This window comes from Anas platyrhynchos, chromosome 12, assembly GCF_047663525.1.
Source record: "Anas platyrhynchos isolate ZD024472 breed Pekin duck chromosome 12, IASCAAS_PekinDuck_T2T, whole genome shotgun sequence".
NCBI lineage: Eukaryota > Metazoa > Chordata > Aves > Anseriformes > Anatidae > Anas > Anas platyrhynchos.
In genome coordinates this window covers 9,900,301-9,915,440 of record NC_092598.1, presented here as the reverse complement: position 1 = coordinate 9,915,440, position 15,140 = coordinate 9,900,301, and the positions used below count along the sequence as shown (strand labels likewise).

Below are 15,140 nucleotides of genomic sequence, written 5' to 3'. Positions count from 1 at the left end.
TTTAAATCTGATTTGCTGACCACATTTAGCCAATATGGTTTGGATTTAAGCAGTGACAGAATCTGCAGCTAATCAGGGAACCAGGAGGCTGACAAGTGAAGAAGGCAGAGCAGTGCCATGCCATCTGCTCTCGTGGGGGTGTCCCATCCCTAACGCATCGATTTGCAGCCCTGCACACAGGAAGGCTGGCACTGTTCTCAGAAGGACGACCACAGCAGTTCCATGTGGCATCTCTTCTCCACCTGCAACTCCACGAGTGTGCCTAAAAACTTCTAGCATTTCTTCCCTGGAAAGAATGAGCAAAATAAGCTGCCTGATTCAGAGAAAGATAATCTGTGCCCTCAGTAAGAGCAAACATGTGGGAAAACTATTTGTTAGAAGAATGTACCTTGCGGCTATTGCCAGAGGTTTTGATGGGTGTATCTGTGCTTTGGATTGCTTTATGGCTCCACAGTGGAAATTGCTCATAATGAATGATAACATCTACATTTCTATAACACCTTTTCCAGAAATTTAAAGTACTTTTCAAAGAAAGGGTCAGATTTGGAATGCTTAACACTAGCAGCTCCTCATGTCACACTTTCACAGACTGATTTTTTTTGAAACAACTTGGTAGACAAAGCTCTCTGGTGCTCACCATGCTTTAAGTGACAACTGAGCTCTCCTGAAAAATGCAAGCCATTTCACCACTGAAATGCAACTGATTCTAGGGTGGAAGAGACACACCTTGAGTGGGTGGCACCAGCACTGTGCTAAACCTTGAAAGAGACGGTTTAGCCAAGGAGGGTGACCTCTGCTCTTACAGCAGGTGCTGAACACTTCCAAGGATCGGATAACAGCATTTCTGAAGGTCTTGCCTTCAAGGACCATGAATAATACCTCAGTGAATTCAATGTAACACCTTTGGAGAGAAAGAGCTGACCTGAGAGTTAAAGTACCTGGTACCTTCTGTGAGCTACAAAGTACAGTTCTGGAGGCTGCTTCTACAGGAGTTGTTTCGACACAGAGAACAGCAGCACTCCAGAAGTAAAATACTGACACACATGGCAAAAATTTAAACTTTTCTAAAATTTCCAATACGTAGAAACCCATACATAATATCCATTCTTCCCTAAAATGTATGTCCATTGGCTATTTCACAGCAAGAACCAGTTCAGCTTTCTTGCCTTATCACTGTTCCTGCCCAACTTACTGCAGGGCCACAGCGGGGTGCTGCTTCTTCCCTGTGCCCAGCCCAGCCTCAGGGACATCCCCAGTCCTGCCAGGGGGGTGCTGAGGGAGCACCTGGAGCAAACCCGTGAGACACAGAGCAGTAGCAGGGGGACGGACAGCACTGCCCCGTGCTGCCTGCTCCGGGCACACAGGAGCACATATATAGGCTCTATATACACGCTGCTGCTATAGGACGGGACGGAGGCTTGCAGGAAAGAGGAGACAGCTCTTTGTGAGGGACCTGTGGAGCCAGGGCTACAGGCCAACTGCAGAGGCTGTTATAATGCACGGCAGCACCCACAGTTCTGCCTCCTTCTGTGTGCTCTCTTCTTGGCCTGCAAAGCATGCATGGCAGTGGTCAGAGGCCACAGTGCAAGATTAGCCTAATACATCCAAAAGGAAAAACTTTTTACACAAACTCCTACCCCCGTCTTTGACTTCCCTAACATCCTACCAGTGTACTGTCAAAAAAAAAAAAAAAAAAGTATGGTATATAAAGCTGCAGTAAGAGTGTTACAATGGAGACTTGGAATTACAATGAAGACTTAAATTCTCAGTTACACAAGAAGCATTTGGCTACCTGCTTTGGATGGAAAACACCTCTTTTTTAGACAGAACTGGGACCTTGTAGTGGCTAGGAACAAAACCTGGGGGCAAGAAGCAGTTAAAATTATTTCCTTTTAAATGCTACTCTGCAGACTTTTCCTCTGACTGCTACGCTTTGAGCTTTCTCAGTCCTCAGGACTCTGAAGTAGGCAAAGGTGTTTGATTTTATTAGAGAAACAAGGCAATTCCTGGTATGCTTGCTATGAGGTCTGCTCAAGGGAAGCTAAAAGAGAATGAATTTACTTTCTGAGAAGCAGTGAGTTTAACACTGTCAGGGATAACATCAGAATTTAATTTCTTTTACTGCCTTTTACTGCAGTCCCTTGGTCTGCTTCTCTCTCATCTCCCTGTGACAATGGGAACCTGCTAAGATGCATCCAAAGGAGGCTTGGGCTTAAAAATCGATGCCTGGAATGTCCCAACTGTTCCTCTACTTGCAGAAAATGTATTCTTATCAGGTCCTTAACCTCAGTTTTCTTGAGAAAATCACTGCGTCTCCCTTCAGAAGTCTACTGCAACACGTCTAAGAATTAAACGGTTCCACCCATCCCCTTTGTGCCTCCCCCCCCAATTGAATGTTCTCCAAAAAGATGTAGATTTTTAGATTTTTGTCATGTTTAGGCTGAAATTTCAAGATAATAGCAACAATCACATCATTCAACCTGGATGAAAGTTTTGGTCATGGGCAAAGTACATTCCAACACAGTAAAAAAAAAATAAAAAAAATCTCAAAGGTTCGAGCCCCTCTATCATACACTCCACCTTTCCTTCTTCTCCCTACACTTCTGCAGAAATGGGGGAAAGAAAGCTGAAAACAGCATGGAAGAACAAATAATTTTCTCTCTTAAAAGCAAACAAAACAGTAACACATTTCAATTATAACACAAAACATTTCTGCACAAAGTACAATTTGCTCTTCTCGGCAGCCTCCAGCCGTGGTAGGCTGAGAGTAAAGGTAAAACATATGAAGGCAAATACGGCTTATATTTTAGGAATTTCCATTATTTTTATGGATTGCATTGATGAGAAATGCATTTGTGTACTCTGAACTGCCAGTAACATTTTTGTTGTGGGATATACTTTGAGTAATTCCTTTGCAAAAAGGATGGCCATATTTTCATTAGAAATGGAAAGTTGTTCTGGAAGACCAATGCTTCTAAATGAATGGTATTTCAATAAATAAAGGTGCTGTAAATTCAACATACTGCTTCTCCAATTCATCATCCTATAAGCTAAAATATATCAGTTCAACTCCCAGCCATGCTGTCCCCTTATTCTTAATTATAAATGGTCTGCCACTTATCAAATCATTCTCTGTGTACCGCACAATCCTCACCCTTAATTGCACAAATATTTTATTTTTGGAACAACACAGCTCAGCAACAAGCTCCATTTTTCTTTTCATGACTCAGTCTCTATTAAAGCACACCATTTATAAAAGCTCTGGGCACATGGAGAGAAAATTAGTTGCTCCTCCGTGGCTAACAGTTTTTAGCTAATCACAATGCAGCTCCACATCACTCCTAGCAGAGCAGTGATTAAAACTGCGCCTGCAACAAAGCAACATTGTACACAGCGATGACGTGCTCCAGTCAAAAACGTCTCCCCTCTTGCTGTGATTGGTATTCCCCAGATGTTTGACTTTGAGCTTGGCAGGAGAGCCTTTGTGGCTGCAATTCAAGTCCCAAGCTTGAGCAGCTCTGCTGTGTATTCTCATAATTTACACTTTGTGATGGCTTATGGACAGTTATGTACTTGGTTTCATAGCCACCACTATGGGTCTGACTCCATCTTCAAGGAGTTAGTGGTAAATGCTCCCCTAATTCCAGCACTGGCAGAAGGATGTCCCAGAAGAGTAAACGAACTCTCAAAGCAAACAACCCAATAGAAAAGAACAATTTGGTCTAAAAGAAAAAAATGAAAATAATGCCAAAAGTCTTACTTACTAGGAAGTCTTCTTCACAGTACACCTTCCCATTGACATTGTAGAATGCTTTTCCTCGTAGTCTTCTCCCTGTTAAAACAGTGTACTGTCAGAATTTTGTACTCTGTTCTGAAACCCAGTTGTTCAGGATGCCAAATAAAAAGCACACCCTGCTGCATGTGTTAGCAAGGCCAGTTCCTGGCTTCTCTCCCCCCTGCAACGTCCATCCAAATAAATGAGGATTAGGCTCCTGTCTCCATCCTGCATTCACAAATTCCTAATCAACTAAACATTACTTGTAAGCAAAAATGATGGAACCCAGCTCATTACAATTCCTGCAAATTTTGAAATCTAAAACCAAGGAAGATTATTCTGGACAAAAGGCTTCTTTGTAAATTGCAACAATTTTCTTAGCAGGTGAAATCACACCTAGCATAGATCCATTGGAATCAGCATCAGTGATGTACGTGTCTCTAAAGGACCACAAACATGGCATAAAGCAAATGGATGAGCCTGTCACCTTTAAAAATATTAATACATTAATCACTGTCACACCAACCACAGCCAGAGCTACCTGTGGTATCAAGGCAATACCAGGTGTATATGATGGAGGGAAGGGCAGAACATCACACTGAAAACAAGAGATTTCATTTTCAAGCTTGAACATTTTCTATTGCGTTACAGCTGGCTGAACTCTATTGACAATGCTTATGATCATCATAAACTCATGGCTCCCTTTAGAGTTAAGAAATATACAACAGACTCCAGAGAGTCCCAAAAAAATAATTTAAAAAAGGAACGCAGAAATCATTGAACCCAACCAGATTTTAGATACGACAGATCAGATCCCTGCCTTACACCGGAGCTGCTACATTGAAGGCAATGAGATTTTATCAGTGTAAAAGCAGTGAGCGAGGATGGAAACCAGAATTACCCTGACTCACCTTATTTCTACTCTGTGTCAGGGTCCCAGTGACCAAAGCTCTGAAATATTTGGGTGCTCTCATGAGCCATTTGCAGCCTTGGCAAGCAGATGGCACGGTGCATACTGTGGGCTGCATACCAGCTGCTGACGGCAATGCACACCAACAACACTGCCAGGGATATAGAGCAGGGAAAAGGGCAAAAGACTGTACTTACAGGTCAACAGATAACCTGTCCCAGGTCACTGCTGAACCTTTTGTTTCACAGAACAAGCTTGGACTTCTCCAAAACAGAGTAGCTGCACCGTACACACCACCTATCTGTGAAGGGTTCAACTCTCAGGGCCAGCAAGCTGAGCCAGTTGGCCAAGCACAGAGGGGCAGAAGTGCTCTCCATGGTTTCCATAAACAATGTTGAGGAAAATATGATTAATTTTCAGTGTTTAAAAGTGCCTTTTACACGTTGCCACTGTGATCCGATCCTGGGAAACAGTGTGTGGCACAAAAAAGTTGGGATCTGGGCTGATGCTTTTGGGAAATCACATGCTGCATGTGGTTGTCTGGCGGTTTTACTGTCGTGGCAGAGGGAAATGCTTCTTTTGTGTGCACATTCTTGGGCTGTCGATCTCACAGGCTGCTGTCTCCATACTGCTGGTAGGTGGAGTCAGCTCTTGTTTGTCTTTCCAGCTGCCTAGTAGCTCTGGTGGGGACCAGGAGCCCAGTGGCGTAGGCAATGCACTCAGACTGTCAATCTGCTCTGAGGCACTGAGGTAAAACTGGTCCATGCCATATGTCACAGAAACAAGACACTGGGCCAGGACAGCCCTCAGGGGACCATGGGGCCTCCCTAGGCTGGCACAGGAGCAACCACCTCTAGATCTCCCCTGCTGCTTATCCAGCTGTTCTTAAACCTCTCCCCTGAAAGCTTTGTCACTGCCCTTCCTTGCTCACTCTTGGTCTTTCTCACTGACAGCACAGGCTTCTTTCCGTAAATATCTTTACACCCTCCCTATGCAGATGCTGAAGAAGCCGTTCCCCGCTTGACTGCCACATCTCCCAGCTCACAGCTCTGAGCAGGGCCCTGTATAAAACTGTAAATATGCCTCAGGTGACCTTCAAGTGCTGGTCGGTCCCTGTGAGGACCCGCTCAAAGTTAAACCCAGGTGCACCACCAGCAGCCTTTACCTCAGGTGCCAGCTCCAGCAGGGCAGTACAGATGCCCAGGCCCACCAAGAGTCTCTCAGGTCTCCTCAGCGCCACCGGTTTGTGTGGTGGTGTCGCTGTTCCTCACCACGTCTCTGAGCAGTGCTCGTGCCAGCTGCCGGGCAGTCACGTCCCTGTGGGGCAGTGGAGGCCCAGCAGGCCCGGAACCAGGCAAGGGCACACCTGGCCAGGGAAGTAATCTGCTGCCAGGAAAGAAAACAGGAACTGCTGCCCCGATGCCTCTACCCAAATAGAAATGAAGGCGCTAACAATAAACTAATGTAAAAGGAAGGGAAGGAAGAAAAGGCGAGAGGTCAGAGCAGCTTTTGAAAGGCCATCTGGGCTGTGCCGGACTGGGCCAGGACATGGGGCCTGCTGTCAGGCAGTGGAAGTGAAGCGGCTGCTCCCAGGCCGCAGCCCGGGCTTTGATGTGCTGAGGCAGCTCCTCACCGTGCCCACACACACTGCCTGCACAGGTGCAGGGCCGGGGCATTCGCTTCAGGTGGTGAAGCTCTGGCCATCACCCTCACCACACACCCATTATGGTTAGAGGCAGCAGAGACAATTAGGGACAAATTGTGAACTCTGCTGCTGGAAGGATCTCTGCAGGAAAGGAATGCCCTCAGCAAGGGCAGGCGTCAGCATCTCCTGAGGCATGGCAGAAGGTGAACGAGAACATGTGTGTCCTGCTTAGGTCCCAGTGTGCAGACCCTAGCAGCATTCAGGTTGCAGAAGGACCAGGTCCTTCTGTTTCCTTAGCGCAGCACTTCAGCAGTCAATGGTCCGAGGCTTCCCTGACCAGGAAGGAGTAGGAAGCCCAGGACCCAAAGCAAACATGACAAAAAGGATGATTTGGACCGTCTCTCAGTGATGCCTGCGTTATCAAACGTGTTTGGCACCTGATTGCTGGGTGACATGAAACAACCTCACCTCACCTAAGTGCAGCAAAGCTTTGAGTCCTTTCATCAGCCACTGCATAGCTTGTGGGCCACTGCTCACTGATTACACACAGCGCAGCGAATCCTCCAACCTGCCAAACACACACACACCCCAACCTCCCTTTCCACACAGGTGATGTGGTTAAAAAGTCAGCTTTATATGCTCACAGAGCAGCACCTTTCTAACTGAGAAAAAACACCTTTTTCCAGCTGAAAAAAACAAGCTGCCTATTAGGGAACTGACTTGCCTAAACTCATAAAGAAAGCAAGTAGCTTACTCACATGATAATTACTATTATTAGCAATAATTAATATGATTGACAGGCCTGTTACCTTAGAGGAATTTCATTCAGGGATAGCGCAATAATTATCTCATAAACAAGAAGCAGCAAGTTTATCACACAAACAGCACGGCCTTCACTATTCTGGCTTCTACATACTGCGTCTTAGAAATAAAGGCAGAAACACACATTCCTGGTGCCCTCCAGAAGCATTTGCTGAATGACAGCGCTGCACACAGCCATGAAGCCGTGTACCAGCAGGTGCAGGGCCTGGTAGGCTGGGACAGCTGCCTGAGCTCCATCAGCCAGGCAACACGGCTTCGCTTCTTGGGGTACTGGAGGAACTCCAGGCCTGGGCAGCACTAGCCTGTTCCATGGAGCTGTAGCCTATTACTGTCAGTCAAGCAGAGATTTCAAGTTTTTTCAAAAAAACTCGCATTGTTTTAGGCAACTGAGTCAAGTGCCTGGCCAGCTAGACAAGGTACAGACATCCTGCCCACTGGTGCAAAGAACCTGCTGCTTGCTTTTCCTTGGAATGCCTGAGCACAGCCAGGTGCAGGTTACCATTTGCTTTCATAATAGTGAACCAAAAGTCAGAGTTTCTAAAACTTGAAGCAACTTGCAGATAGCTCATTATAATAATAATGAGCACTTTGAATGAGCATCCTAGCAGAGGGTTCACAAGTACCGGGTTTCACAAGCACTGTGCTGCTTTCCTCTTTTAGCTGGATACCCACCTTGGCACATCTGCCCCGTCAGACCAGTTTTCCGCAGCAGCAAGGAAGAGGCTCGATTTCAGACCCGACCTGAGCAGCAGTGGGTCGGCCAGGACCACGCAGGGGGATCACAAGGGTCCAAAGAGGGGGGCAGAACACCACCCAGCCTGCAGCCCAGGCACAGACATCAAACATCAGCTGTTACAGGGAAGCCCTTTTTTAGACTCTTTAGCCTCACTTACTGTAGAAAACAAACCTTATGCACTCCAAGTGACAACACCTGCCCACCAACTAACTTTTAAACTGATACCCAGATGTTGATGAGGTAGAGAGCTCCAGGATAACAAGGGTCCATCACATCAGGCAGAAAGCAGAGATCTTCCCAGTGAAGAAGGAGGTGTTTCGTGTAGACACTCTAGTATTTAGTAAAAAGTAAGCCAGAAATGACTTTGTCCCAAGGAATGATCACAATCCGTGTTTGCAACCAGGACAACAAACATCAAAAGAAAGCAATCTTTTTGGAATTTTCTTTCGATACATAAAATCAGAAAAGCTCTAGATTTTTAACAAATATTTTCACATTTAACCCAGTTTTTGAGTTTCCAGTATTTGAATGTGTCTAATAATTACTTCCTACACAATTTTTATATCCTGTGTGCTGCATCTAAAAGGACGGAACAGGAGAACTGTTGCTTTAGCAAGGGACTCAACTGAAAGATTGGGCTTGCAAAAGGAAAAATGACCCACAGTTGACACATGCTGTCCACAACTATTCTCTTCAGTCTCCACAACACTTTGCTGGGTGGTGAAAACACACCAGCCAGGGAGCCAAGATGGGGTAAAACTTTTTCCAGCAGTTTCAAAAGCTGCTCCAGGCCCTCACAGAACAAAATGTGAATCAGACCGGGTTTTACAGTCTCAAGGAGAAGCTCTGAGTGCTGAAAATGTCCCGCTCCTTCCCCAGCAGCACTGAAAGCATCTTCAAAGCCCTTCTGGCCGCTGCTAGCAGCGGGAGATTTGCCTACGGGGAGGTAAGTTTATCAAGTCACAGCCTTCAGTGGTAGATTTCCAGCCTCACACGGGATGATGCAACCGAATCAGGGGCCGACCCCCCTCTCCTTTGTAGAGCAGGAGATAGCCACGTCTCACTGTCACAGCATGGTTATTAGACCTAATTACTGTTTGCAGCATGCTTTGAAGTTGAAAAGTGCCAAGCATTATTATAATATTTTAAGTACTTTGATGATTAAAAACATGCAACTGTTGGGTAATAATCGTGATTTACTAGTATTGTAGTGTAAGCAAGTTCATGTGAGAAGTCTGCATTGTCTCAGTGGCTGACGCTACTTAAAAACAAACAGCTCCCCTCTGACATAATGGGAATGCTGCAGCAGCCTCAGCCTCGCCTCCCAGATAACGCCTGGCGCGTCCCTGAGACTACCAACATGCTGAAAAAACACACCGGCATGCTTCCTCGCCATCGGGAGCTATGCTAGGGTATTTTAGATACATGTGCCTCTTGTAACTGCATGCTGGAAGGTTTCAGCATTAGGCGGATGGAACAAAGCGCAAGATGACTAATAATATCCTTTTTATTTCTCATGTTACAGCTGTATGGAACAAGAGGCCTGTATTTTACTCAGAAAATGTAATTAAAACCTCCCGGTACGGAGCGCAATCGAAGAGGTCAGCTGTATTGCTGCTACAGATAAGAAAACTTCCTTAGTTAAAGCAGAGCTAATTAAAAGCCTGAACAGCCAAAGCTATCGCCACGGAATATTATTTGAGTACCTGCCATTCCTGTTTGCTGCAGACATGCCTGGGTAGGTCTGACCACACACGAGCACAGACCTCGCCTCTGCCGCTGCTTCTCCCATGGGGGCACGGCCCCCCCAGGCCCCGCGCAGGCAGCAAGGTGCAAGACCAGGCGGGCGCTGCCCTGCTGCGGCACCTCTCCGCCAGCTGCAGGCACAGCAGCGGCACTGAGGACGTGTTCGAGACCCTGGCACAGCCCAGTGCTGCTCCCAGGAACCCTGGTGAGGATTTCCACACTCTCAAAGTTCTGGTCCACGACTCATGCAGCTTTCTGAGCACGTCAGCCCCTGGCTTTTCATGCCTGACTGACCAATGGACTGTGCATATCTGTTTTATTTAGCGATGTTGAACATGGACCTAATTGCTTGTTAACAGCTTCAGATGCCATCTCTGCAGCAACTGATGGGACACCAGCATCATTATTGGTCTTATGGTAGCATCCTAAGTGAGCCTCTCAAAGCATTCAGGCAAAGTGAAATGTAAATATAGAGGAAGGATTACAGAATCACACAGAATTTCTAGGTTGGAAGAGACCTCAAGATCATCGAGTCCAACCTCTGACCTAACACTAACAGTCCCCACTAAACCATATCCCTAAGCTCTACATCTAAACGTCTTTTAAAGACTTCCAGGGATGGTGACTCCACCACCTCCCTGGGCAGCCCGTTCCAGTGCCTCACAACCCTTTCAGTAAAGAAATTCTTCCTAACATCTAACCTAAAACTCCCCTGGCGTAACTTTAGCCCATTCCCCCTCGTCCTGTCACCAGGCACATGGGAGAACAGGCCAACCCCCACCTCGCTACAGCCTCCTTTAATGTACTTATACAGAGCAATAAGGTCACCCCTGAGCCTCCTCTTCTCTAGGCTGAACAAGCCCAGCTCCTTCAGCCGCTCCTCATAGGACTTGCTCTCCAGGCCCCTCACCAGCTTCGTCGCCCTTCTCTGGACCCGCTCAAGCACCTCGATGTCCTTCTTGTAGCGAGGGGCCCAAAACTGAACACAGTACTCGAGGTGCGGCCTCACCAGAGCCGAGTACAGGGGGACGATCACCTCCCTAGCCCTGCTGGTCACAGTGTTTCTGATACAAGCCAGGATGCCGTTGGCCTTCTTGGCCACCTGAGCACACTGCTGGCTCATATTCAGCCGACTGTCCACCATCACTCCCAGGTCCTTCTCTGCCTGGCAGCTCTCCAACCACTCATCTCCCAGCCTGTAGTTCTGCTTGGGGTTATTGCGCCCCAGGTGCAGGACCCGGCACTTGGCCTTGTTGAATTTCATACAGTTGACCTCAGCCCATCGGTGCAGCCTATCCAGATCCTCCTGCAGAGCCTTCCTACCCTCGAGCAGATCGACACACGCACCTAGCTTGGTGTCATCTGCAAGTGTCATCTGTTGTGATTAATACACAACATTCGCTCAAGTATTTCACAGCTCCATAAGAGAGAAGGGAAGTTCCCCCATATTACAGCAGAGCCCCATTCGAGTGAAACCAGACTAGTCACAGGTAGCTGAGGCTGAGCAGCAGTTGTGTTTGCTTGCCTGCTGTCCTGCAGCCAGAGCTGCCACTACTTCAGGAAATTCATCACCTCTGGGTCCTATCACAAATTTTGTGCCAGGGCAATTGGTGCCATGTGATCCGTGCTAGGTGCTGCAGACACCATAATGACAGCACAGGGTGCCACAATGGGGACCTCATCCTTAGCATTACACTGAACTCTCAGGTGCAGGTGCTGCAGCTTTTCTCACCATGCAAGGTGCCAGCCGCTCTCTGAATTGCATGTGTGCACTCTCTGAAAACACGCAACCACTCAGTTTGCCTTCTGATAGCATCAGACAGATTCAGATTTCAAAAATGCTGGGTTAAAAATTTAGGTATGCATTTTAGCAACTGAGAAGCAAGGACCAAGAGAACCCAAACATTGAAAGGCGAATGCAATATCCAGCATCCAATCTGTTCTCTGTAAACCCTGAGGCCAGAACACTAGTATGGTCTGAAAAGCAGAAGCTAAAATTTAAGTCAGAAGCTGACACTTCAAGAGAAATACCAAGTTTTACAAACCTGGAATAAAACCTTGAAAATATTAAAAACCAACAACCCGTTTCTGTTACATCCTCTACCAGTTATCACAGGATAAAACCGATGCTGAATTTCATCCAGGAGAAGTATTTTCTTTCACTAAGTAGAGGAGATTCATCTGTCCAGGAATTAAAGATGTGCCAGAAGAAAACAAAAGCTTCCAACAGTTTTTATTCGTTACCATTTCTCCTTGACTCACATTTGAGTTTGGGCCTGCAGTTCTCCACCCCTCCCTCTGCTTTATGAGGGAGATCTGCAAAGGGATTTTCTTTCCTTGGGGTTTCTGCTACTCCACCCACTTGAAAATGGGGAGCACCAAGGCTGCTTTAGCCCCTGGGTAACTGTTAATTACATTTTTCTTCCCCATCTCCTACGGGGGACTTGCACAAAGCCACTGAACAACGTGAGCACAACCTCTCCACACGTAAGGAGAGCCGGGTCTGCAGAGCTCCGAGCTGGACCCGCGGCCCCAGAAGCGGGGTGCAGCCACAGGGCAGAACCTCTTTGTACTGGGGAAGGAGTCACCGCGCAGAGCTGTGCTCCAACCCTGCAACTGGGGTGGGTGAAATTTCCATCCCCCCCCCCGCCCGGTCCCCTCCTCACAATGCTCAGTTGCTTGGGCTTTGTGAAAGGAGGGGTGAATTTCTAGGGCTTTCAGGGTTTTTAAGATAGAAAAAAAAAATCAATGCCAAATTCCTCTGAATAGAAGATACTGCGTGTTGGCAGAAGCCACTTTTTCACAGACTGCAGCCGTTTGAAATCTGAAACACTAAAAAGTGGCTACTGTGGATGTGCTGTATTCTTCTTTTCAAAGCAATCTGGCACACAATTTTGGTCCCCGTTTCAGGACCCAATCCTGCATTCCTTTCACGCTCAGACTCCCATTGACTTTAAGGAATGCAGGATTGGATCCTAAATGTGTGCTTTACTCACACAATAGCTCCTCATGGTTACGATCTATTGAGAAAGGCACACTTTAAAAACCATTTGGAATTGCAGGCTCATCCACCAGGCCAGAATGCTTGTAAAGATCTTCCATTATTTCGGGAAAAATGCTTGGTGTGTGAATTACACACACACATACATTCACACATTTTTCTGGTTTCAAGCTGCAGGCACAGCTTAGCTTGAGATGCATCAAAATATTTTGAGCTGGCCTGATAGCTAATAAAGAAACCACGTGTAAATTCAGTTTTCAAAAAAAAAAAAAAAGAAAGAAAAAAAACTCCAGGGAAAAAGAAAACACTAAAGCAAACATATAAACAGCTGAATCTTTAGGACGGTTTTTCAGAGAACATTTGTAAAGCCTTTAAAGACCTGCACTGGCTAAGACAAAACAGAGTCTTGCACTGTTATTTTTGAGGATGCTGTAGATTGAGTTACGAGGCTATTACGATGCAAATCTCAAATGTACAAGCTTTTTACTTGGCCATAAACACAAAACAGTATACATTGTCCTTTCAGAAGAAAAGGTTTGCTGCTAAAATAGCAGAAGCCCTACGTAAATAACCAACATTCTTTCTGACTGAGGTCACTGACTTGGCCTATTCAATTCCGGGCTAGTCTGGGATTTGACAATCTAAGCAGGGGAGAGGCCCTTTCCTTTTTTTCAAAAGAATGCTGGGATTTTATTTGAAATTTAAACTCTTGCAAACAAAAGGTGGCATCGTATGCTAGAGGCCTATGAAGGTGGAGTACAGGATGTGTATTGTTTTCTCCCTTTACATAGATTCTTTCAGGAAAGAGTATTCAGAGTCTGTGAACAAATTCTAATCAAATATCATCATCAGGTAGGCAGAAATAGTAAGATATGAATTAACAGTTTTAAAAAATTAGGGTACTTAATTTTAAAACTATGGATCCAGGTCAAGTATAAAAAATTGTGTGATGATTTAAAATAATGTATTTAAAACATCTGTAAAAATCTTGACTGAAAATTCCTCCATAGCCTAAGTTCCTACACCAACTCTTATTTGCACGCTAAAAAATTACCTCGCTGCAAATTAGCTGTGACTGCGAAGTAGCATCCTTTTCCATCTGTCTCAGGTTGGTCCGTCCTGAAGAGGCAGACGGCAGTTCGCAGTTCTTCCTCCTGGCTCCTGTTGCCCAGCTCTTGTCTGGGCACTCACAGAAGCACCCCCTTTGCAGAACACTGACCAATTCCTCTCTGTGCCGCTAACCAGGCTCTGCGCTGCCTGCCGCAGACAGCTATGCTAAGCTGACTTCGCAGCTGGTGTGAACCATCACAGCATCACCGAGTTCATCACAATTTATACAAGCTGCAGACCTGCCCCAAGGTACTATCTTCACCAGAAAGAACTCCTCCCTGCTATGCGCTAGCTCCCATGTGGTAAAATCCAGATGAAAACAAGGCACTTTATCACTTTGACATGTTTGTAGCTCAAGGTAAACTCTAGACTCTCTTCTGCAGTTTACCTTAACCTGCCATGATGTCAAAATGAAAAACTTCATTACCTTCTCTTGGATTTTGCCTCATGTCAGCCAGCACGCTGAAGAAAACATCCTTCTATCCAGAAAGCACCTCGCTGCTGCCAAGAAGCCTTGCAATTGTGCTCATCGGTTGGTAACGTGTCTTGCTCTGACCAGTGGGCAGCGTTCATTGCCACCAAAGTCAGCAAGCCCAGGACTGGGTGGAGAGGATGTGGAGGTACATTTCTGCCCCAACCTAGCTGCGTGGCACAAACTGTCAGTCTCCAGCGGGGTTATGTAGATAGATAGCTAACATCTTTTGTTACCTTGCTGGAAAACTCCACCTTTCTTGGCAGGGTATCCACAATCTCTGTGCCATGTTTACTCTACTGTGGAATTCTCTCTTCCTTTCTCTGTCCTCCTCCTCTCCTGTCAGGTTATTTAACCAAAAGGTTACTTAATGCTGCAGGGACTAGAGGATCTCTGACCTTTGGTATTCAGGCAAAGCGTTCCTGTACAGACATATTATAAACTTCATAGATACTTTCAAGCTTCCATATAATTTGCAGAAGTTAAAATTTGACAGATGTTTCCTTTCTTTCCCCACTTATGTATTTATTCTATCCCATACCACCCATCAATTCCAGGGTTAAGGCATAAATTATTTCCATGGAGCTCTGATAGATGAACTTACGTTTAGAAGGAGCTGGTAAAAATGTAAGCCAAGCATGTATTTAAAAACAGAAGTGCAACAGCCTGCACTGATCTAATAGCTATTTTTGGCCTATATATATTAACTGATACATTAAAATATATTTCTTTATAAGCTAGCGAGCAGACACACTAACAGAGAAATGTAAAATAAAACTCCAAATGTATGTGAATTAGGATTTTTTTTAGGGCTGGTCTCACAAATGCAAGTAACATCAAAAACAATTGAAAAGTGACACAGATCACTGGGTAAAAGCGACGAGAGGCCTTCCCACCACCCAGCAACCTAGAAGGGAAAGGGG

The 15,140-nt window shown here is 45.9% G+C and overlaps 1 protein-coding gene across 4 annotated transcripts in view; it reads right to left on the bottom strand.

The window, feature by feature from the left end:
• The window catches only part of WTIP (WT1 interacting protein), a 79,016-nt gene that overhangs the window by 21,456 nt on the left and 42,420 nt on the right, over nt 1-15,140 (bottom strand). Inside the window, exons 1-2 of one of the 4 annotated variants that reach the window (XM_072043954.1) lie at nt 14,173-14,209; nt 3,765-3,832 (exon numbers count right to left, since the gene is read on the bottom strand). In XM_072043954.1, the coding sequence (XP_071900055.1) occupies nt 3,765-3,832; nt 14,173-14,194 (90 nt within the window). In that variant the 5' untranslated portion in view covers nt 14,195-14,209. Of the gene's footprint in view, nt 1-3,764; nt 3,833-9,594; nt 9,810-13,689; nt 13,817-14,172; nt 14,210-15,140 lie in introns of those variants that run through there. The other 3 variants (XM_072043955.1, XM_013100030.5, XM_038185530.2) reach the window with 3 other exon arrangements.